The sequence below is a fragment of the Coptis chinensis genome, chromosome 6 (genome assembly GCF_015680905.1).
Source record: "Coptis chinensis isolate HL-2020 chromosome 6, ASM1568090v1, whole genome shotgun sequence".
Taxonomy (NCBI): domain Eukaryota; kingdom Viridiplantae; phylum Streptophyta; class Magnoliopsida; order Ranunculales; family Ranunculaceae; genus Coptis; species Coptis chinensis.
In genome coordinates, this window is record NC_141461.1 from 56,564,896 (window position 1) to 56,590,887 (window position 25,992).

Sequence of the window (25,992 nt, forward strand, 5' to 3'; positions counted from 1 at the left end):
AATATGTAGGTAATAGTCTTTGCATCTTTCTATAAATATATTGCATGAGTATCTTTGTTTGTATTGATAGTAAGTTTATGAAATCTAGGCTGGAGTACTTATTCTACAAATCCTGTGAGAATATAGCCTAAAGTCTTATATGAGTGAAATATTTGAGAAATGACACAAGAGAGAAGTATATTCCGAATAGAGAAATCACACGTCCACTTGCTTGATCACTATACCATATCCTAAGCGAGAATTTAGGCCCTCTTTGGATCGATATAACCAGAAATTCAAACCTATATGAAATTATTTTTCACTAGTCGCCTCTCTGAGCCTTTCTTTAGCCTTTCATAAACCGCAAATCCTTTACCCTTTTACAAAACAAAATAAAAATAAAAATCAGCCTACCCATTCTTTGAATGAGTCTGAGAATAGAGATGAAGAATAGAAAAGAGAAAGACCTTTGAAACCAAGAATTTGTTAGTTACTTCAAATAAGAAAAGAAAGTTTCCATAAAAAAAAAAGAAAAAAGAAAAAAAGAAAAAAAGAAAAAAAAAAGTGTTAGAACTCCAAAAATAGAATCAAGAGAGTCAAAAGCCAAAGAAAAAGAAAAAATGGCTAAGGATGGAAATAAATGGTAGAAGCAAAGTAAGAACAAGGTTTTATCTAGTTACATAATATGAAGACTCTATTATCTCAGACTGGTTCTTTTTGAATATCCATTTCCTTCATTCTTAAACCATCACCTAATCTCCGCAATACCTAATAAAGACCTCTAGCTCAATTAAGAATAGGTTAGTGTGATAGTAAGTGGCAGATGTGTTTAATCGATTTCGATTTCCTTGTGTATCATTGAGATTGTGAGGTAAAGTGTGCCCACTGCATACAAGAGTAGTGAAACTTGAGTTAAAAAATCAGAGTATTTTTATCTTAACATTTATATGAGGATCTACTTAAGGACGATATCCCAAAGTTTCAGAAACGGATCTGTTAGTACATTACATAGCATTACTCATTGTATATATGTTTATTCGTAGATGATTGATTATTATGCATATATTAGCTTAGGTTTCGACTTGATTATTCTGTATTTACTGCTAGTGAGATGTATAGATATCTGAGACTAAGTAAGGAAACAATAGTTTTATTTCTTAGTCTTTGTAGTATAGATGAAGTTTGTGAGTACCTTCACTGGGAAACTCTCACGATGCTATAACTCGTCCACTAGGGAATTCCTAGTGGTTTAAGGCCTTGTTGCATATGGTCAATGCAATCGCACTCGACGAAACGAGATTAGTTAGAACTCCATTTTTGGTCACTTATTCTAATTTCTCATATTTGCTTGAGGACAAGCAAAATACTGTTTGGGGGTGGTTTGATAAGATCCCAAAACCGTAGTTTTAACCCCTTAACAATATTACTTTTAGACCAATTATGTGATTAATAAGTAAGAGTTAGTACTGTTATCGTGCTTTTGTGTATTTCAGGTATTGAAGTCGAATATGTGAAGAAAAGCATCCCTTTTGCGAGATAAAGGAGCAAAGGTTGGTTCCTAAGAAGTTCTATGATTAAAGGCCAAGATTCAAGGAGAAAAAACCTTTTTAAAGCCCAGTCAAAGTTGAAAAGTCAAAGTCAACGCGGGCAGAAATAGCGCATAAAAGTCAGTAGAACTTCCGAAGGCCGTATCTTTGGACTCAGACCTCGGAATTGAGCTTACCATTTGTCAAAACGACCAGCTCGGAAATAGATTTCTAATGGTCCAAGCCTTGACCCAATCAGAGGAGTTGAAGTGGTCGAAAAGGCTGTTGAAGTCATTTCGAGCTGAAAACCCCTTTGTGGATTGAAGTAATGAGGTTTTGGGCTCGATTTTCCAGCCCAAAACATGGCTCCTAAGCCCATGCATGAAATTGTGGATCTAGCATCTTCTATATAAAGAGACTAAGACTTAGCTCTTAAACTACTTAGTTAATTATCAAGAAATTAGTTTTTAGAATCAAATACTTAGTTTATATTTCATGTTACTTAGTTCTAATTAAATACTTAGTTAGCCTTAGTTTGTTTTAAATTCATAATTAGTTATTCATAATCATCGTTCTAAATTAGTTTTAATCCAGTTTTAATTTATTTTGAATCATTAGACTATTGTTCAAATTAGATTAATAAAGTAATTGTTATTCATTCAATAATGACATGTTCTTATTGTTCTTGTTCTAGAAATGATAGTTTAATGAATCAAGGCTAAAACCTCCATTAGAGGGGTTTGAGGAAGCCTTGATGATGACTTGATTTTTGTTAACATAGATATAGTTGTAACGTTCTATTCTATTCTAGAAAGTAATTAGTTCATCATGAGAATGTGTTTGAGTGCTTCACATGCTAGTTATTAGTTGGTAGAGATCACCATGAATAATTAGGGATTAGAAATACCTAACCTTTACATGAAAACGTAAAGATTAGGATTACAACATATTTTATGCTAGTTTATTAAGTCGAATCAAGGTGGAATCAAATTCCCCTAATTCATTCTCATATTGTCAATTTAGTATTGAATTGCCATCATTTTATTTATCACATCTTGATTAGTTAATTCACCATCGTAGTTAAATTCAAATCCATTACTCTCACGATTTTGTCAGCTTACACGAACTAGAAAACTTCACATCTAAACGAACTAGGAGTGGAACAAATTCTCTACTATAAACATATTGCGTTGATAACTAGAGTAGATAACTTTGATATTAAGCACGAATCAGTTCTAGTTTTACTTACATTTGAGTTTAATTACTTATTCGTAGGTAAAACTAGAGTTTTTTTCAGTTATCAAAACCCCCCGAATTAATTTCCATGTTATTCCTTGTGTTTTGGGAAGAATTTTAGAGGTCCAGATGAACTTGCATCCTTTTTGCTTAGGTGCTTTCTTCCTAATATCCTCATGTGCTGTTGAAACTGAAAATTTCCCTTTGCCATCTGATAAACATACTCTCTCATCCTCCTTTGAGTTGTCAGGCTGTTGCAGAGTAGTGGGATCGATACCAATTTTTTGTAGAACTTGAGTGATGTTGCTAGAGAAGTCCTAATGGTTACCTTGTATGAATTCATTGAGTTGCCTTAGAGCTTCCTAATATCTTTACATTCTTCCTAGAAAATTTGCAAATCAGTTTTTGATGGAACCAATTCTCTCTCCAAACATTTGTTGATGCCCCATTTCCTACCACCCATCCATGTAGGTGATTCATTTCTTTGAGAGCCCATCCAATACCCTTCCAAACTGTCGAGGTCTTGTAATCAGTCCATGTACATGACCTGTTTGTGTATTTGCCTCTCATGAAGGCCGACCAATCACTATCCTCAGTGAGCACGCCCCAAGCTTGTTTCATTAGCATTGAGAGGTTGATATCTTTGAGTCTCCTTATGCCCAGTCCTCCCTCCTCCAAAGGTTTACATGTTTTTTCCCATGACACCTTAAAAGATTTCCTTTCCACAGGGTTACCACTCTAGATGAAATTTCTAATGACGCTTTCATATTCTTTTATCATTGAGTTTGGCCATTTGTAGATTGCCATGTTATGAACTGGTATGCTATTAAGAACATGTCTTGCTAATACTACTCTTCCTTGAAAGAATAACATTTTGCCAGCCCAGCCTGCAGCTCTATTCCTGATCTTGTCCACTAATGGTGCTAACACAGTTTTTGTCACTCTGCCCATGATCAGTGGAAACCCAATATATTTTTCACATGCCTTCTTTTATACCCATAACCTCCTGAATCAAGATTTTTCTCCCGTTATTCATTGGACTCAGAAAAAGCTTACACTTATCCTTATTTATGAGTTGTCTAGAGATATCCTGATATATGTTAAGAAGTTTGACAAGTTGCTTGATGTCTCTTATGTTAGCATTACAGAAAAGGAAAATATCATCTGCAAACAATAAGTGTGAAGGACTGCAATATTTGGAGTTAACCACCATGTGTTGTATTTTCTTATCAAGAACCAATCTGCTAATGCATCTACTTAGACAGTCTTCTGCTAGAGCAAAGAGCATCGGGGAGAGAGGATCACTTTGTTTCAATCCTCTTCCTGCTAAAAAATATCCCTGAGGACCTCCATTGAGCATGATTGACATTGTATTACTCTGAAAGATTGCTTGCAACCATCTGATCCATCTTTCATTGAATCCCACATGCTGCAAAACTACCCAAAGAAAATTCCAATCCATATTATCGAAGGCTTGAGAGATGTCAAGTTTGATTCCAATACTTCCACCATGTCTGGGTGTTTACAATTCATTCACTAACTCCGAAGCTAGACCAATTGCTTGTTGGGAGTTTCTATTGGGAATGAAGCCATATTGTTCCTTAATGATAATTCTTTTTGCAATTGGACACAACCTTTTGGCAAGAATCTTGGTGATGACCTTGAAAATGAAGTTTGAGAGGCATATTGGTCGAAACTTTCCCAGATGATTGGCATTTTTCTCTTTCTGGATAAGAACAATGAAGTTGGAATTAAATCCAAGGTGAAATCTAGATTTAATAAAGAAATATCTGATGGCTCGTACTAGATCATGCCATACTATATCCCAATAGTGATGAAAGAAATACCTAGAGAATCCATCTGGTCCCGGAGAGCTGTCCAGATTTAGGTGAAAAACTGCGGCTTTCACTTCCTCTGCTGAAGGAATAGTTATGAGGAATTCATTATCCTCCAATTGTAGGTCTTGAGGCATATAATGAATAAGTTCCCAGTCCATGATGTGATCTACATTCTTGAATTTGTCAGAATAGTGTCTGACAATATGATTTCCAATTTCTTCTTGAGTATCTAGAGTGATGCCTTCATCAGTCTTCATTTATGTAATCAATGACTTGCTTCTGTTTCTATTAGCCATAGCATGAAAGAATTTAGTACTCCTGTCATTGTCATTATCCCATTTTGTTCTTGATTTCTGTTTCCATAACATTTGCTCTTGCTGTAATAGGAGCTCCACTTGGTTTTCTTGATCCACCATTTGAGTAGCGAAATCTTCTGTTACATTTCCTTTCTCAAATTGTTCTTGCTTCTGCTCTAATATTTTTGATTCTTCCTCTACTTTGATTTTGATATTGCCAAAAGTGTCTTTATTCCACTTCTTTAGGACACCCTTCAACCTCTTTAGCTTCTGTGTAAGAATAAAGATGGAATTTCCCAGAAGTGGTTGCTGCCAACTGTCAAGAACTATGTCTCTGAAGGTAGGATATGAACACCACATATTGAAGAATTTAAAGGGCTTGTTCTTGGGTTGAGGAATGCTGATATTTCCACCCAGAAGATGTGAGTGATCAGAACAAATTCTGCTAGACACCTGATGTTTCCAACCGGGAATAAGGAACCCCAGTTTGCATTTCATAGAATTCTGTCTAACTTGCCCAGAATTTTGAAACTCCCTACTTGTTTATTCCACCAAGTGAGCTGATAACCACTGCTAGGAGCTTCCATAAGTTGGTTATTGCTTATAAAGTCCCTGAATTCATTCATGGAAGTTATAGTAGGATTGTTTCCACCTTTCTTTTCAGATATACTCAAGTAGGCATTGAAGTCCCCAATAATCAGCCATGCCATATTAAGTGGATTGATGTTAGGCAATTCTAGCTAGAGTTGCCTTCTTTACATAGAGATACAGTGAGCATGAACTATGGTAATGAGAACTTTGTCAATCACCACAATAATGTGTTGATTTGAAAAATGAATCAAAGTAGGAGTGGGAATCGAAGCTTTCCAGATAAGCCAGAGATTGGGAACTCAATTTGGATTAGAACTAGGATTAGAGTAAAAGGCATTGTTCATTCCTAGTGAGTGGAGAAAATTGATGGGAAAATCCTAGGGATGAATTTTAAGTTCTGCAATACCCACAAGATTTGGATCCCATTTATTGGTAAGTTTGGATAGACGATTTTGCGATTTGTCATTTGCAATTCCTCTAATATTCCAAAAGATACACCTCATTGTGAAGAATGGAAATTTATTGATGTAAATGGTGAGAGTCACCTTATTCTTCCCTATTACCAGTCCTAGATCGGGATCTGGATCTGGTGATGGGTAAATCCATTTTCTGCTGTTTCCACTGTGGCTTGTGAGTGCCTTTGTTAGTAGGGACTTGTTCCCTATCTTCCTCTTCTAAAACATCAGCCCAACTTGAGGATTGAGGATAGTTTGCATCAGGTGGTTTATCTTCTAAGTCTCGAACCTGTTTCTTCTTTACCAGAAGATGAAGAACTTGTTCAGCTTCAGATTCTGCTATGATTATTCCAACTGGGGAGGTATGAATCCAAGAGACAGAGCTATCCCCATTTTGAGAGATTAGTAAAGATTCCTCTCTTGAATGTGTTGGAGAGTCAATTGCTTCAGTTTGACCTCCCACCACTTCCTATGTATTCTTATCACTTTCAGGACTTTTTGTTCCAATTGCCTGGTCTATGACATGAATTGGTGAAGTATTTTGTATTCCTGAATCGGCATTTTGATCCAATCCAAGACTTTGTGTATGATTTGCTTCCTGCCCAGTGATAATAGCTAGAATTTCTTCTTGATCAACTACATGTTGGTCCTGGTCCTAAGTAGTATGTATCTCATCCACTTCCAGCCCTTCAAACCTATTCTAGACTTTTACTTTTTTGGGTTTTTCTGTGTTTTATGCTCTCCAAAAACTTTCCCCTTGTTTACTTGTTTCTCCTGAATTTCTCTTCCTTCCTTGCCTTCTGAAAGGTTTTTCACCCAAAGGTTCCAAGGGGGGTGGCATCCACTACCACCTCCTTATCTTTATTACCCTTTTCCTTGTTAGTCTTCATATCACTTCGTAGCTTCCTACATTCCATGACTAAATGCCCACAATTTTACAATTTGTACACATCTTTGGAGGTTTGCCCACCTCCACAGTTTGCCAGAAGGTGTTGTTCTTTGTCCTATCATAGATTTGATCTAGAATTGGTTCAGAGAGGTCAACATCTACCAAAATATTAGCATAGTATCCATACTCTCTGTGAACAGTCTTCTCATCGATTTGCATTGGGTACTCCATTTCACGAGCAATGGACATCAGTGATTCTGGTTCCCAATATTTCGGTCCTAGTCCAGGTAATCAGATCCAAACCAGTCCATGAGATTGTTGTTGGCTATCAGGATTGAAATTTGGAGTCCATTGACTGATTCTCATAGGGATTTTATCAAAGTCCCATGATCCTTTGGCCCAAACTCTATTAAGATCTCTGCATTCGAAAATCTTCGAAAAAGAAAACCTTTGCCAATTGGGGTAATGATCCATTCACTTATTGGCTTCCAAATTTGGGATGCAATTGACCGTACTCTCTCAAGTGAAACATTTTGCAAATCAATTCTTCCAACCAAGCAGTGTTTGCAATAAAGCAAACCTTTTTCATAAGCTTTTTCTAGAATTGTGATTGCTGGATACTCCCCCATTTTTTTTTCCGGAATAGGTAACTCCTGGAATTCAACTGGTTGCCACATTTGTTGTTTCACTGCATCCACATAGGAAATTTTCATAGCACCTTTATGTGGTTATTCAACAGTTTTCTCATTAAGAGTTGCTTGCTTATCTTGTGGCTATGTTTCCATATTGGTTATACTTGGATTCTCAAACTCATATAGATCCATCTAGAAAAACCTTTTCAGAACACACACTGTAAAGCAATGTGGGATTTTACCTGAAAAAGAATGGAACTTGAGATATGAGAAAGTGGCGAAGCAAACCTTGTAATCCAGTCTCTCCAGAACTCACACTGTAAAGCAGTGGAGGATTTTACCCAAGAGGAAGGAAGAGGCACCCCAATTTCAAAACTCTCATTGTGATCAGTGGAGGATTTTACCCAAAATGGAATGAAGGATGAAAATGAGAAGATAATATTATTTCAATAAACTAATTTTTGACTAAAAGTGGCAAAAAAGAGAGAGTACAGTGTCATTTAAATAACTTAAGTTATGTCACTCCCATTCGCCTAGTATTTGGTCCCCATTTTTTCCATCACGAATACCTTTCGCCCTTCATTTTACATCACAACTTCTCACAGGTTTAAATAAACTTTAGAACGGATGCTTTGATATTAACAGAAACTTAATCCAACAATTGACTAGTCCAGACATGACTTAAACATGCAAGATATAATCAATGATATAATTTCTACAGAAATCAGAGAATTCAATTAATTATTTATTGTAAAACTTAAGTCAGAGAACAACAACCCAATTAAACATAGAAAAACCTATGCAAGTCTAGGGCTTCATCTAAGCCCTAGCTTGGAATTTAGCTAGACATGATAACTTGCAACATGAAAATACAAGAAGAATAAATCATCGAAAAAACTGTAATCCCACTTTGATATCTTATTCTCCACTTCGTCTGCTCCCAGCTCCAATTTATGCTCCCCAAATATCTGTTTTTCTGCTTGCAAAAGAGGGCCCTTTTCCTTTCGGTTTTTAAAGTATATATATGGTTTTTGGTAGCTGAGGGTATTGGAATCAATTTAGGAAAGTCGTGTTCGGTTTAGAGAAGTAATTGATTTATTTGGTTCAAATTGGAAATTGGGTTTTCTGTTCGTGAGAAGGAATGAAGGAGGAGTCTTAAGGACTGATCCTATGGTCCAATAGCAAGGTACTACGGTGGGAACATGCTTTAGTGTATATAGGCTTTGGTATTTGGACTTTGGTGTGGATATGAGCTGGTGCTAAGAAATGGGTTGGTGCACATGGTCCGGTCTTAGTTCTTGGACCATGTGCTAAGAAATGGGTAGGTGCACTTTGGTGTGGATGTATGTATTTATTATTATTATTTTTTCTATTGAATCACTTTAAGCAAAAGGAATGATTTTCTTCATTTGATTTTGGTAAATTTTCCTTCAAAATCTTTTTCTTCTAGCTTTCTCTTTAGTCCATTAGAAATCCTTAGAAATATGGGTAAGGCTAATAATATGGGTTTACACTCCTTATTAGGAGTTGGGTTAAAGATAATTGGTTTAAGAAGAAAATGCTTAATAATATAGGGCTCAAAAGGGGTTAACATGATGATCCTACTAAGTTGGATAAAGGCTAATTGGCTTACTACTTGACTTATCTGTATGATATTCCGCTTCGAAAAGACTACAAGACCTAATGGCTATCTTCCCAGTTGATGTCACTTCGTGACCGACCAAAACAAGAATAATGAGAATATATAACAAATTTAAGCACGGAAGAATGATTGAATCAACTTGGACTCTGAATTTACGTAAAGACTTTCCAAAAAATTCAAAGGCTCAAGTCTCACGAGTTAAGTCTCTATATTTCTCTTCTAGTTCACTAGGAGGTTAAATTACTCTTCAATTTGAGATGTATCAGGCGGCTAATAGTGCATATTCCACTTTGGCTTAGAATTTCATCAACAAAATCTATTTCTAGAGGTAGAAAATAGTCTAAGCAATAATAACTTCAAAAGTGACTCTTAACTTCATAGATTCCTTGAAAATCAGTGGCTTTTGAAATAAATTTTTTTGAATTTCTCATCATAGAAAATCACCATTAATCATACAATGTTAGAAATATTTCTTTCTCACTACACAAAGCATTTTGTTTCCCACCCCCAACCTATATCATAGACATTGTCCTCAATGTTAACATATATGCTCAATTAAAAAGATAACAACATGGCCAAGTTAAAGAATAAGGAAAGAGGTTACCAATAGCTTCATGAATGAAAAATAAAATCTCTGAGTGACCTGTAGAAATTAGTACCTTACAAAAGATATTAGAATGACGATATATAAGGAACCTAATTACAACAAAGTCCATTAATTTATACTACTCAATTACAAAATCTAGATCTCCAAAACAACCAAACATTACAAAATGAATGAACTATGAAAAAATGGGACCCTGGTGTGCTGAGGTGGTTGGGAGGTTGCTCTCCAGTGGTGGTGCGGTCTGGCGTGCGGTCGCACCACCGGTTCCAGTCAAGTTTGACCGTCTTCTGTCAGCAGCTTTAGCTCCTCTCCATCTGTTGAATGTCGAACCTAGATTTGCAAGAAAGTAGATCAGTAATGAAAAATAATGAAATAAATCAATGAAAATTAGAAAAATAAGAAGTGAAAAGGTGAGAGTGATGCTTCCCTCCTTAGATGCTCAACCAAACATCCTTGCTCCTTCAATCCCCAGCAGTGGCACCATTTGAAGTTGTGTATGGGGAGTATTCAAAAGATATTTGGTTGTGGTTCACCATATATTGTTTGGAGCTTGAATGGTTGGGAGTTTTAAAAGGAAGGAAGGTAGACTTCTTTAGTTTTAGAACTTATATTGGTTAACTCTATTGTATTGTGTAAGCTTGAAAAGACTAAGATGTTTAAATGGTTGGAAACACAACTTGAAAGAAATGAAATGATTTATTGAAAGAAAGAACAAAGAAAGAAAGAAATGATTGATTGAATGAAGAACAAAAAGTAAACAACTTGATTGAAAATGAAGAACAAAACATAAATGACTTGAATGAAAATGACTAGAAAATAAATCCTACATGTCACTAGAATAAGTCTAGGTGCATTCTCTCTTCCTAAATTTTGGTTCTTATACCCTTACTTTTACAAAAGACTGATTTGCCTTCCTCCTCTATAATCAAGACACCTCACATGTTTCTTTATGCTTATGCTTTTGCTTTTTCTTTTCTTCTTGATCAAGCTAGGTTTAAAGAAAGCCTTCTTTTGTGTCAATGACATCTATCTCTGGTCTTCTGAGTTAAAGACTTGACTTTCAGCTCTCTGGTTTTTGACCTTTGACCTTTGACTTTGACTTTGACTTTTTCAGCACTTTTTCATAGCAGCTTCGAGTCTTCATAATAAGTGTAAATAAGGCTCCTTTTGGTGCTAAGATGCAACTTATATGATAAGTGGTACCTAAAAAGGAATTAAAAGCTATGATTTGTCTTTTCATTATGCGTAAGAAGGGCTGTAATGCAGTAATGTAAAGGAAATAAAATGTGTATTTGGGAGTTGATCACACTACTAGACCTAAGAGCAAGTGTGAACTTATTTCCATATTACCTGTTGAAACAACTAGGTCTTTATGAGCTCAAACCTACCAACATGACTCTGCAGTTAGCTGATCGCTCCATCAAATATCCTTAAGGAATTGTGGATAATGTCCTTGTAAAAGTTCAAGACTTTTACTATCCCATTGATTTTGTCATTCTGGATACATAAGTTGCCTGTGACTCCATTCCAATCATCTTAGGGCATCCTTTCCTTGCAACTGCAAATGCCCTCATAAACTGCCGGGATGGTTCCACGACCATGTCCTTCAGAAATCTTTCTGTCGAGGTAAATGTTTTCAAGTTAATGAAACAAATTTCAGATGCTAACACTGATGGTGAGATTAACATGATTGACAGTTTCGCGCAAGAGTATCTTACAAACTCTTTTCCTGATGACGAAGTGCACCAATTTCTTTCTTTTGGTGTTTTCAAATTTGATGTTAACTCATAAAGTAAGGATGTCAACTCGTTATTAGAGTCAATACCACTATACCCTACTACCGTGATGTCTAGTGATTTTAAAGAACATCAATAAATTTTCTCTGTTGAAGACGACTTTTCTCAAGAATCTTTGATCCCCACTCCTCCCACCCCTGAGTTAAAGTCTATTCCTTCGGATTTGAAGTACGTACATCTTGATCCAGATGGCAGTCACCTAATTATCATTTCATCCAAATTGACTATCAATCAAGAAGGCTGTTTAATTTATGTCATTCAAGAACACCGTTCTGCAATAGGATGGTCTTTAGATGACATCAAGGGCATTAACCCTAGTGTGTGCACCCATCACATACATCTTGAAAAGGAGAAAAGACATCATGTGAACCGCAACATCGTCTGAACCACGCCATGAAAGATGTGGTGCAGGAGGAAGTTTTAAGATTGCTTGATGCTGGAATAATATATTCTATCTTTGATAATATAGTGTTTGGGTGAGTCTAGTCCACATTGTCCCCAAGAAGTCTAGCATTACCGTTGTGTGAAATGAAAATGATGAATGCATCTCCACTCGCATCCTATTGAAATGGAGAATTTGCATTGACTATCGCAAACTTAATGCGGTGACGTAAAAATCACTTCTCTCTTCCCTTCGTTGACTAGATGCTTGAACGTTTAGCGGGTCATGCATATTATTGTTTTCTTGATGGATATTCAGGCTATTTTCAGATTTTCATCAATCCAACTGATCAAGAAAAAACAACTTTCACTTGTCCCTTTGGCACCTTTGCATACAAACGAATGCCTTTCGACCTTTGAAATGCCATTAGTACTTTCCATCGCTATATGCTTCACATTTTCAGTGATATGGTAGAACGTTTTATGGAAGTTTTCACTGACGATTTCTCCATATATGGTAACTCATTCGATAAGTGCCTTTCCAACCTTTCTCAGGTTTTTGCACGTTGGAGCCATCTTAGGTCAACGTCGAGACGACAAACCCATTGTCAGTTACTACACTAGTAAAACACTTAATGAAGCTCAACGTAACTATACCACCACTGGGAAGGAGTTCCAAGCCGTAGTATATGCCTTTGATAAGTTTCATCCATACCTAGTTGGTTTTGCGACAATTGTCTACACTGACCATGCAACACTTCGTTACCTACTCGCGAAAAAGGATGCGAAACAGAGATTAATTCGATGGATCCTTCTACTGCAAGAATTTACTTTGGAAATTAGAGATAAAAAAGGTTGCAAAAATGTTGTTGCCGATCATTTATCAAGGCTCGTCAGTGATGTTGATAATAATTCAGACCCTATTTGTGATTCCTTCCCTGATGAGCACTTGTACTCAATCTTTTCATCTCCTTGGTATGTTGATATAGCGAACTACCTTGTGACCGAGGAAGTCCCCTCCTCTTGGTCTCGTGCTGACCAAAAAAAGTTCTTCTCCACTATGAAATTTTATTTCTAGGATGATCCCTACCTCTTCAAGTATTGTTCAGACCAACTAATACGCCGTTGCATTCCCGACTGGGAACACAATGATGTGTTATCCTTCGGCTATGAACAATCTTATGGTGGTCATTTCTGTGGTAAGAAAACTGCAGCCAAGGTTCTACAATGTGGTTTTTACTGGCCCACACTTTTTAAAGATGCACATGAGCATTGCAAAGCATGCGTTCGCTGCCAGCCGTTGGGTTGCATTACTCAATGCAATATGATTCCCTTAAATCTAATTCTAATTATGGAAATTTTTTATGTCTGGGGCATCGATTTCATGGGTCCCTTCCCAAATTCTCATGGCTTTCTCTACATCTTGGTAGCTGTTGACTATGTGTCAAAATAGATTGAGGCAATAACATGTCGTGCTAATGACCATAAGACTGTCGTATTTTTTGTTTAAGAAAATATTTTTTCTCATTTTGGTGTCCCCAGAGCTATCATAAGTGATGGGGGAAAATATTTTTGTAATAAAATTTTTGAGTCATTAGTAAAGAAATATGGAGTTACCCACAAGGTGGCAACTCCGTATCATCTTCAGACCAGTGGCCAAGTGGAAGTATCTAATAGAGAGATTAAGTCCATTATGGAGAAAACAGTTAATCCATCTAGGAAAGACTGGTCTCTCTGATTATCTAATGCTTTATGGGCATATATAACGGCCTTTAAGACACCTATAGGGATGTCTCCTTACCGCCTCATTTTTAAAAAACCTTGTCATCTGCCGGTTGAACTTGAGCATCATGTTCTTGTAGGAACCATTAGGTTTCGCCGAATGATTTACTACGAACTGCGAAGCACCCATGCGCAGCGGAATAAGGGGTGTCACGGTTTGGTTAGAAATTTACCTTTTAGATCAGCTTCTTGATATCTCTGAGAATCCAATAGCTATGAAATCAACAACCACCCCTTGATCTTCTGTTGTATTCCTTTCAATAGATTGGACGTTGTGTGGGCAACGATCTACCAACCCCCTTAGAACCTATTTTGGATCTATCTTTTCTTGCCTCTCTTTTCAATCCAGATGAATAGTGAATTCGGCCAGGAGAGAATGGTTTCTATTTATAGGCTACAATAGGGACCATGAGGAGAAATTAGGGTTGAGCCTCCTGACGGGCTTGGGCTTCCCATGTTTTCCCAGAACACACGGCCCAAGTTCGTCAACAAATGGCTTATTCCACTAAAGGCCATTGTTGCACTACCGCCCTAATCCCAAATTACGTGTTACCTTTATGGGCTCCATATTATATGCTTGTTGATCTCCCCGTGTTTAAGATATCAAATGTCTGTTGATTAAGTCAAGTTACTGACAACTACATTAATTAACTTCTTATGTCCTTGAGTAGTACCACTCAACCTCATTGTCATGTCGGAATAAATCCACCTGCAGGGTTTACATGACAATCTTTTTGAGCTCCTCAAGGGGACATCATCATCCTGACTTCCTGCGGGTCACGGATTCCTTCTATAATTAACAACACACCTTACATACAATGTCATTACCCAATCCATCGAGTTTGTTGATTCACAAATGAATCTAACTCATTGATGATTTAAAACAATGTACAATGCACATAAGTGCCCGTTATTATATCCGGATTAAGAGGACAAACATCCATAATAACAGAGGTGTTTGTTCTCTTATATAATTAGTATAAATAGAAACAACCTCAATTGGTCCTGTTCAATACACACAAAGTGTACTAGTGTAATCCTATAGTCAAGATAGACTAATACCAGATTATACTACAACCATACCAATGGTTTGTCCAAATCCATTTAGGTTGTGAACGTTTACTTATACTTTTATAGATGTATCGATGATATGATCTTACGTGTCACCACCACACACCATATCATATAAAACATAAAGTAGTAGACACATGCATATAACTAATAACATATATAATATGCATAACCTTTGCCCATATGATTCTCATTCAAAATATAAAGAATTAGAGTTAATACAAAAGTAATGTTTTTAGTATATAACCCGATCAGTTCTATGGGAAATCAAAAGATTCAATTATAACATCAATGTGGTAGGCGAAAAGTGAAAATTGCAAATAAATAAGCTTGAGGAAATTCAGAGTGATGCATATGATCTCTCAAAATCCTATAAAGCCAATATGAAAAGAGTACATGAAAAGCATATATTGCGAAAAGATTTCAAAATTGGTAATTTTTTTTTGTTTTACAACTCAAGATTACACATTTTTCCAAGAAAATTGAAAACACGATGGTCTGGTCCTTTCATTGTCTTTGTTTTAATCCCTTATGGGGCAATCTCTTTGAAAACTCTGAACGATAACAACGAATTTCATGTAAATGGTCAACGTCAGAAACATTACAACGAGTTACGATCTCCAGATGTCAACAAGACTCTTATACAAGATCCAGTCTACAGAGATTAATAGATTTGCTTGGTGTACTTCATTTCATGTGTTTTAAAAGGGAGTACACTATTCTGGTAGCTGGAACCTCTTTTATTTTCTTCTGTCATATCACTTGGAGTGTGTGGTTGCAAGCGTCAGAACCATAGTCTACACCAACTCTATTTCAGAACTAAGTCTAAATGTCTTTTGATTATCAGGCAAACGTTCATTCTAGTACAGGATGGGTACCCAAAATTTCCCCTCCTTCCTTTTCTACTTTCTTCCTCGCAAAATTTAGCTAATCATTTGGTGTAAATCTCACTCATCATGTATAGATAACGGTCGTACTACTTTTGCTTGTAAATGACGTGCGTGAAGGATGGGGTGGTGTATACGTTGACAAATGCCTTTCTGCCCCGGTTTTCAATCACTGGGCGATGCTTGCCGGTATAAGGTATACACATACCTGACACTAGCTGAGCACGATAAACTTCGCCGCCAAGCCATTGCTCCCATAGGCTGGGATTTATCTTGAGGATCTGACGTTAAAAGACTCAACATGTATATACTCGTGTCTTTTACAATTCGCCTTTACACTATTGCTGCGCACAAAAAGATTTTGTGTAGGCCATCATATGTTACCTATTAGGGACACGGGCGATGGATTCCACCCAGACCAACCCTTGTTAGGGAGGTTTGAGGATTATCCCTATGTAATAAAGGTAATTTAGTCCAACACGCTCCTCACAAGGACCATGACATAATTGTCCTGAACATTAGGCACCCAAAACATAAAGGTGAAGCCACAATCTGGTTGGATTGGGTTTGTTTATGAGCCGACATGAAAGTTGCCTAGGATCATTGCGATTGAAAAGGAGTTCAATAGCTGTACCGATCATGGTAAAACGTTAATCTTTCCTTGTACATTTGTATATATATAAAGCTTGAGTCTTGATTCCACGGGACTAAAACCCTTCACGTCATGTATAGTTCTTCTTCTTCCACTTTTTTTCAAAAACATGTGTGAATTTGAGCTTGCCATATACCATTGGATGAAATTTCTCATGTTGATCATTTTGGTAGCTAATTTGTCAAATTTGGAGTTGAAACGTATCGGGAATCCAAGTTTGAAGTTTTCGGAAGAATCCAGGACATAATGGGCATTTTTGACTTTGTTTTGGGCTTGGGCCCAAAATTTCAACCCGACCCAAATCACGTGTCCTGACCCTTTTAACCCACGTGATCCCAACACACGCGTCATTCCTGCCTTCTTCGCCTTCCCTAAAATCTGGATCTTGTTTCCATCCAACCCAACTCGCGTACGCGACTGTTCCAAGCCCAAATCAATTTCTGTTCCTATAGCAAGTCCCAAATCTTCCCCTCATCTCAAATCCATCCCAAGTCAGTGAAAAACATCTGATAAACATAAAAGAAATAGTTTTACTAATGAATAAAGCGATGAAACTCTAAACGAAAGTAAAACTACAACTGCTTGTTACTAGATTTATCAAAGATTTCTACTCTCAATCCTATTGAGATATAGTGGAGTAGACGATTCGTTCCACTCCTAGTTCTTTCACATGTAATGTTTTCTAAGTCTAATCAATCTTAACTAAAGTCTAATGAGAGATTTATGAATTATAACTACGATGCAACTACCCACAAGATACGACTAATTAACTACGGAATGCTGCGTTGATTCTATGATAAGGAATTAGGGGGGATTGATTCCACCTTAACTCAACTTAATTTACTAACGACGAATAATCGTAATCGAATTGAATCGCACACGAGAACAATTGGTTCTTCCTAATCCCTAATTACACATGACACTTCTACCAATTCATAACTAGCATGTGAACGATTAAACCCATTCTCATGGTGAATTAATCGTTTCTAGAGTGGAATAGAAATTACGACGACTCAACGATAATTGGAATCAAGCTTTCATCAAGGCCTCTCAACCCCCTCTAATGGAAGTTTAGCCGAGAATCATTCCGCAATCATTTCCATATGAATCTAAACTAAACATAATATCAAGATTCCAACTTTACTAATTTAACAAACAATACTTGAAATAATTAAGAAATGATATCAACAAGAATTTAAACTAGATCTATAAATGAAATGACAAAAAAAATGAATTGAATAATAATAAACTATTTTATTAATCTAATCAAATGAATAACAATATTTTAAAGGGTTAATCTAAAACAAGGAATGAAAATGAAACTAAACTTAATTCAAAACCATTAAAACTAGATCTAGAAGCTATTCTAATGGCTACTTTCTATCCTAAGCTCCTTGATATCTTAAGAGTTAAGTCTTCTTTGTTGATAAGGAGGAAATCAGATTCAAAATCGTGCATGGGCTTGGAGCCATGTTTTGGGCCGGAAAATCGGGCCCAAAACCCAATTTCTTCAGTCCAGAAAGGGCTCTTCAGTTGGATTCGGCTTCAATAGACTTTTAATCCACTTTTGCTCCTCTGATTAGGCTAAAGCTTGGACCATTGGAAAGCTCTTCCCGAGCCGGTCGTTTTGACATAAGGTAGGCCCAATTCCAAGGTATGAGTCCAAAGATACGGTCTTCGGAAGTTCTACTGACTTTGTGCACTATTTCTGCCCACGTGGACTTTGACTTTTCAAGGTCTGAGTAGGCTTTACAAAGGCTTTGTCTTCATGAATCTTGGCCTTTAATTATAGAACTCCTTAGCAACCAACCATTGCGCCTTTATCTCATCAAAGTGGCACATTTCTGCACATAATTGACTTTGAAGCCTGAAACTCATAAAAACACATAATCAGTATTAACTCTTAATTATTACTCACATAATTAGTCTAAAAGTATGATTGTTAAGGGGTTAAAACTACAGTTTTGGGATCTTATCAAACCACCCCCAAACAGCATTTTGCTTGTCCTCAAGCAAATATGAGAAATTAGAATAAGTGACAAAAAAATGGAGTTCTAACTACTCGTTTATTTGAGTTCGATTGCATTTACCATTTGCAATAAGGCCTTAAACCACTAGGAATTCCCTAGTGGACGAGTTCTAGCCTCGTGAGGGTTTTCCAGTGAAGGTACTCACAACCTTCATCTATACTACAACGACTAAGAAATAAACTATTGTTTCTTTATTCATGCTCCTAATTATCTATACATCTCACTAGTAATGCATACAGAAATATCAGGTCGAAACCTAAGTTAATATATGCATAATAATCGATCATTTACGAATAAACATATATACAATGAGTAATACTATGAAATGCATTAACATGTTCGTTTCTGAAACTCGGAATATCGTCCTTAAGTAGGTTCTCACAATAATAGTCAAGATACAACACTCTAATTTTTCCACTCAAGTTTCGCTACTCCAGTACGCAGTGGGCACACTTTACCTTACAATCTCAATGACACACAAGGAAGCTGGAGTGGATCAACACATCTGCCACTTACTATCACACTAACCTATTCCTAATTGAGCTAGAGGTCTTTATTAGGTGTTGCGGGGATTAGGAGATGGTTTAAGAAGGAAGAAAATGGATATTCAAAAGGACAAGTCTGAGATAATAGAGTCTTCATATTATGTAACTTAGAGAAAATATTGTTATTTTCTTTTGCTTCTATACTTTGTTTCCATCCTTAGCCATATTTTTCTTTTTATTTTCTTTGGCTTTTGACTCCCTTTTATTCTATTTTTGGAGTTTTTATTTATTTCTATTTTTCTTTTTCTTTTCCTTGGATGGAAACTTCTTTTCTTTTTCTGAAGCAACTAACTAATTTTTGTTTACACAGGTTTTTCTCTTCTTCTTTCTTCACTCATTCTATTCTTAGATTTATTTTAGATTGGGTAACTTGAATTTTTTATTTTGTTTTGTTTTTGTAACAGGGTAAAGGAATTGTGGTTTATGGAAGGCTAAAGAAAGGTTCAGAGGGGCGACTAGCGTTTAATAATTCATAGGTTTGAATTTCTGGTTATATCGATCCAAAGAGGGATTAAATTCTCGCTTAGGATATGGTTTAGTGATCAAGCAAGTGGACGTGTGATTTCTCTATCCGGATTTTACTTCTCCCTTGTGTCATTTCTCAAATGTTTCGCTCATATAAAGCTTTAGGCTATATTCTCACAGGATTTGTAGAATAAGTACTCTAGCCTAGAGTTCAGAAACTTACTGTTAACAATCATAGATACTCATGTAATATATTTATAGATAGATGCAAGGATTATTACCTACATATTAACCTAAGTTTCTAAAGACTATTCTAATGCAGCACTACATGAGACTTCTAGATTATTAAGAGCATAGAGAAAGAACAATACCGATATTGCTAAGTGTATAACATAAACTTTTTTATTTATATGTTTGAATTCTTTTGAAATTTTACTAGAAAACAAGTGCATATTATACATATCTATATCCTAACAGATGCCTTAATTACACGTGTTTCTATGCCCACCCCCAAACAAGAAATATGCTTTGTCCTCAAAGTATTTAAATAGATAGGGTAGGAAAAATACCATGGAAACGCGTGAAATTCTGGAACATCTACAAAACCTGGTTATACGTACTAATATCGAAAAGAAAACTGACGCAACTTTGTAAGAGTTCCACCCATTATGGGGTGAACAAGAATAAAATTGCTTCGGACATAAGCAGACACTAACTGGAATTAAAAACTGACCTTATCTCCCGCTTTTATTCTTCATCCTCCTCATCCTCTTCTTCTATAAAGAAGTGAGGTTCCTTCGCGTCCTGCCATGCCATGATAATTTGCTAGGTTTCCCGCCATTTATCATCTATTATTGCTAACCTATTAAGCGCCACTCGGTCTGATGGGGTGTAGGGTGCAACCTGATGAGGTTGTATCCTCCACCCTTGCCAAGTCATTGCACGGAAAGTTCAAATAATACTATTGGTGGGTCGCACAGTGTCGACCGTAATCCAATCCGTGAAACGTGTACAAAAAACAGGGAAGAAACATAGCATAATACGGGAAATTAGAACAGGCATAAGAGGGTACTTATGCCTCATGCTATGGGCTCGTGTTAAACTAGACATCAAGGTTCTGGGAAGGTCATGTCACATACGTCCCGTGGCTAAAGCAAGGAAGACGCTGCAAGTGGCATCATTCACAGAAGAAAAATGCCATTCCCCTAAAATGTTTAGCATGATCCAAAACATAACAGTTCCTATGTTCATGGACAGGCTACCAAAGGCGACGTTATAGTCCCCTTGGTCCTTGATACGGAAAATGGCTGCCCCATACAACTCATGCAAAAACTCATAATTGTAGACATGTATATTATCTACTCAATAGCACCATGGGTCTTGTATTTCAGCGGGCATAGCAAGTCCAAGAACAAATGCTAGCAAGAACCTGGTAATTTCCATTGGTTCCTCATTAATGTTGATGGAGAACACTTGTTCTCCATCCGGTCTCTCAAAGAAAATACAATTATCATAAAAAGAAGATGCAAGTGCTGGAGAATAAAGTTCATCAGGTCTTACCATAAGCGGTTCCCAGCCTACATATGTGATCACCTCGCGAAACCAAGCACCATAAGTAGTGCTTTGGAACAAATCTTCGAAAGACTATTCCGGTATTATTGTAGGAGATGTCATCTCAAAATGACCCTCTGGAACAGCTGCAACTGATCCGGGAACAACCTGTAGAAAACTAGAAATTTATGGTCTACGGAGGTCAGGGCGCAAGTGCGCTCGGGTGTACGTTTTTGGATTTACAGTGTTTTGGGCGCAGGTGCGCCTCTTCTTGCGCTTAGAGTGCTTCGGTTAAAATTTCTGACAATGGCTAGGGCGCAGGTGCGCTCCGAGGTGCTGATTTGTGAAAATGGTGAGGAACAACGGGGAAACATGGGAGTGGAATGTGAGAGATGGAAGTTAGGTGTAGTGTGGGTTGTAAGTGTATAATGAATGAAGTTTTTATAGGTTTTAAGTTGCTAAAAAGAATCGGGAAGTTGCCAAAAAGCTTTTACGGCAATTTCTGGAAATACTAAAATTTTCAAACCCGAAACGGAAACAACTCATATTCTTGATTTTAAAAACAACCCTAGTATATTTCAGGTTGAATTTAGGATAAAACTACCTAACTTATCGAGATTTCATCCTACCCCATATTTATTCATAGATATGCCTATATCGGCAATATTCTCACCCTAACTCTGAAATAACTTATAGAAATGAGGGTCATATAAAAATCATGCTGGAATAAATAATACCACCCCAAATAATTTGGGAAGGTGGGATCAATATGAAACAACCACGCACAATGAAAATAACCACATTATATTAAGTTTTTCATTCAAAGTACATTTCACTACAAAATTCAAATCTACGAAATTTAAAACTTACATTAAAAATAAATAACAACAATAATAACTAACAACATCAAACATCAATCTATAGAATCCCTAAACACGTCGCTACTGGTAGCGGAGGGCACATGCTCAAGAGGTGGCTCCTGAGCTCCCGATGGGTCATTTCCGGCATCTTCCGGCAACGACGCTCGTGCCTCACAGTTGTATCCTCAGAAGAACTCTCGTGGGGTGGGAAGTGTGCAAGCATATCGACGCGAAATTGGCGCTGAGATTCCAGCTCAGCCCTCATCTGCTCCTACCGCTCAACCTCGCACTGGGTACGAATCTCGAAGTTATGATGCATAGTAGCCTGTCGAGTCCGGAGGTCTTCGCAAATAGTATTGAGGGAACGCATGCCACGATGAATCACAGCCATGCATTCTGCATCTGACCAACACCTCTCCAAGGCATCAACATCAAAACATGTCATGTCCTCCTCATCCTCCGAGTCATTCTCATTTCCGATGTCCTCCTCGTCGACTACCCTATCCTCAGGCAACCTCCAGACTCGTTGGATACACTCGGTATAAATACGAGGATTTCGGTGTCGGGTGAGGCAAATCCTATCAGACGTCGGAGTCGCTCTCAACTTCAGCATGATCTTGGTTATCAAAATAGGGAGAGGTGCAATAGACTTCCCCACTCCCCTAATCATGTTAAGCAAAAACTCCAAAATACAAAACTCATACTTCTGCTCCTGGAGTATCCATAGAACGTGAAGGCAGTTCAGACCAATGTCGCTGACCTTCACATTCCCTATGACATTCCTACTAATCCACTGAGCTACAGCCAGCTGGTTTGTTCTGAGGGATGCATGGCGAACACAATGCGAGCTCACATTATAGTTCCCTTCGGTAACAGTCGCATGCATCAAAGGCGCTACCCCAGTATATTGGGACTCCTGTAACATGGCATCAAGATGGATTCTAGGCAGAATGCCTAGAATCTCAGCCAACAATCCAACAGATACTTCTTTCCTCCTCTTTGCCACCATAACAAAAATTCGATTCCCCTCCAACTCCCTCGTGTTGTAAAACCGTCGGACTAACTCTTCGTGGTAAAAGTCGTCGGTCGAGTACCACAAGCTATTCCAGTCTCTACTAACCATTTCGTCACTGTAAAACGGCGCGAAGTGGTCGCCAGTAAAGACTTGCTCTGGCAAAATTCGGCGTTGTTGAGCCATTGGAAGTTTTGATATGGTTTGGGGGTTTGAATAAGGTAGGGGGAAGCAATGAGGAACAACCTCACTAGAAAAATGATGGTGGCGGTGGTGTGGTGGCACGGCAACTCCAATGTATTGGTTTTTGGTGATTGAACTTGATTTAAATTGGTGTGGAAAGGGTTTGGAGAAGATTTTAACTTGATTTGAACTGTGGGCGTAGGTGTATTTAGTTTTTTTTTTATTTGTTTATTCTTGGTTTAGGGTTTGAAGCTTGTTTGCTTGTTAATGGCAGCGGTGAAGATGAAAACGCGAACTGAAGGTTTAAGGTAAGGCGCAGGTGCGCGCGGGTTGGGCCCAAGCCCAATTCAAATTCGGACAATTTCCGATTTTTCGCGTAATTTCAAAATAATATTACCGCTTCGTTACCGGCCCGATTTTGCGAATGAGATATGGAAATGATCAGGAGAGAATTTACAATCCAATGATCCATAAAACACTCCATTTCGACCATGGGTGACATATAAGTAAATGGAAAACGCCTCGAAGTGCGTGTATGACGTAAGTTATGCGAACAAATGAACTTTAAATTCATAGATTATGTCAACCCAAATCGGAATACAATTTAACGGCCTAAGCAACTCTAATGGGACATAAAACATTCTAGGACGGAAAAATGAACACCCCACCCCCAAACAAATTTTTACAACAGAGTTTAGAAAATTTGTTTTTTTAAAAGTGGGTATTTTAAAGTTAGATTTCTGAGACTTCCTAGATTACTATGTTTATTATTTAATATTTTTTACTTTTATAAGGAAAAACAATAAGCAATAAGGACATAATTCACCCCATAGAGAAACATGACTCAAAAATTCGAGAAAAATGCAAGAGTGGAAAACGTGAATTATGTTAAACATGGACTTAGGATCCGGTACTTACAGCTACACACTCCATAGGGAGGGCCCGGTTACCTGAATGGTGCACTCACCAATATATGGAAATGAAAGGAAATGCACCAAACACAAAAATTGAGTCGTTTATAGTCAGATACTCGAGACTTTATCTAAACATATGTATGAACATGCAGTTTATCATATATCAACAACCGAAATAGTTGTGGATCATTCCATAAATAAATATCATAAAAAACATACCCAAACACAATCAAGCACCAAGATTTCCTATGACGCAACCTAGTGAAATGAAAGCGAAGTCGGATAGACCTATAACATAACCTAGCATGCACCTTCTTTTTCATCTTTGAACGAGAGGGTGTCCTAGTGAATAAGTGTGGAAAAGTGAATGGTTGTGGAAGATATGGTGGATATGGATAAGTTGTAGAAGGAAAGAATGGAAAAAATGAGGATGTGGGTTTAGCACAAAACTCATTCATGGTGTAGGTAGGGACTGTCTAAATTCTGAAAATGAAGGTGTCAAATGGTTTGTCCTTCTGAAGTATTTGTTTGCTAGGAGGATTTAAAAAATTATGAAGCACAGGAGAAGCAAAAGGATCGAGTGCAAACTCGAGATGCCTTTGAAAGGGTGGAAGGAGGGGAGTCGAGGCGGATGTTGTGCAAAGTAGTTCTTGATAGGGTGACTCATCACGTGCTCTAAGAAACTCATCGAATTCCTCATCTAGCTTGGTCATATCCACCTTACTATGGTATTCCTCTATATCTTTGAGAAAGTCATCTATCTCGTCCTCATCCATAATATGTGTATCGACTAGTGTATGGATGAAAATGTTAGAGTCTGAACTTTCAAAGGAAAGAAATTTGGGCATCTGATTATTAAGGAACGTGTTGTTGAAATAATCTCGAGCGAAGCTCTCGATCATGCTAACCTCTCCATCCATAGACGAATCGGGTAACTATGTCTTTGTTTTAAAAACATTTACTTAAACAGAAAGATGGCCAAAAGACATGGACATCGAACCATCACGGCAATTTATGAGCGCATTGGCAGTTGCCAGGAAAGGACGCCCTAAGATGATCGGGATAGAGTCGTTAGCGACTTTTGTATCGAGGATGACGAAATCAGCCTGATAGTAGAAATCCTGAACCTTTACCAGCACGTTTTCAACCACCCCCTTAGGATACTTAATAGACAGATCAGCTAATTGCAACGTTATTTTAGTGGGTTGCATATCCTCTAAACCTATTTGTCTATACAAATAAAACGGGAGTAAGTTAACACTAGCCCCTAGGTCTAATAACGCGGTCGTCGTATAAGAATCTCCTAATGTGCATTGTACAGTAGGACGACCAGGGTCCTTGTACTTAACAATTCCATTATGTTCAGATAGAGTTGGGAATTGTTCTGTTAAAAAGGCATCTTTTGGTATATTGGTCTTACGCCTAGTAGTACACAACTCCTTAAGAAATTTAGCATGGTGTGGTAGCTTTTTAATAGCTTCGAGGAAGGGAAGGTTTATAGTTAAATTCTTGAAAACGTCCCTAATCTCCTCATAATTTGTATCCTTAGTTAACATGGCTAATTTTTGTGGAAACGGTGGTTTCTCTCTATATTTAGCATATGTATCACTTGGATGTTTAACCTTGGCTTTTTGTTTCTTAGGTTGTGTTGTAACTGGTACCTCTACAGTGGTAGGCTTTTCAGTTTCTATTTCGGTATCTAGTAAAGTAGCAGGTGTAGGGGCTACTGGTGGGGTAACTATAGGCATAGTTACTTTGTTATCAACCACTCTGCCAGAACGGAGAGTGGTGATGGCATTTAGCTCACCTACGTTTTTATTTTCATTACTAGTATTATCGGTTACCTCAAAGGCTGCGTTTGTTGTTTTAGGATTAGGTATCGCGTGACCTGTAAACACACCTTCGGGTTGGGCTTTATCTTGGCCCAAGTATTAACTTAAATTATTAACGGATTGTAGAATCTGTTGGTTAGATTGAGCCATGGTTTGGAAGAGTTGTTGGCTCACCTGTATGAAGGTGTCAAGACGATCCGGTTGTGTGGGTGTAGTGGTCACGGGTGGTGTGACTGGAACTATCTCGCGTTGATTATTTATGGGCGGATTGTGATAGGTATTATTTATCGGAACGATACCTCTATTAGCATTATAATTATTATAACTACCTTGACCTTGT

The 25,992-nt window shown here is 37.4% G+C and overlaps 1 protein-coding gene across 1 annotated transcript; it reads right to left on the reverse strand.

Annotated features, from left to right (window-relative positions):
- Nucleotides 1-4,836: 4,836 nt before the first annotated feature.
- Nucleotides 4,837-5,585, reverse strand: LOC147493711 (uncharacterized). Its single transcript, XM_086567919.1, has 2 exons — nt 5,389-5,585; nt 4,837-5,275 (listed from the first exon to the last, which is right to left on the reverse strand). Exons 1-2 carry the CDS (start codon nt 5,583-5,585, stop codon nt 4,837-4,839), a joined length of 636 nt encoding a protein of 211 aa, XP_086424045.1.
- Between the last annotated feature and the right edge of the window lie 20,407 nt (nt 5,586-25,992).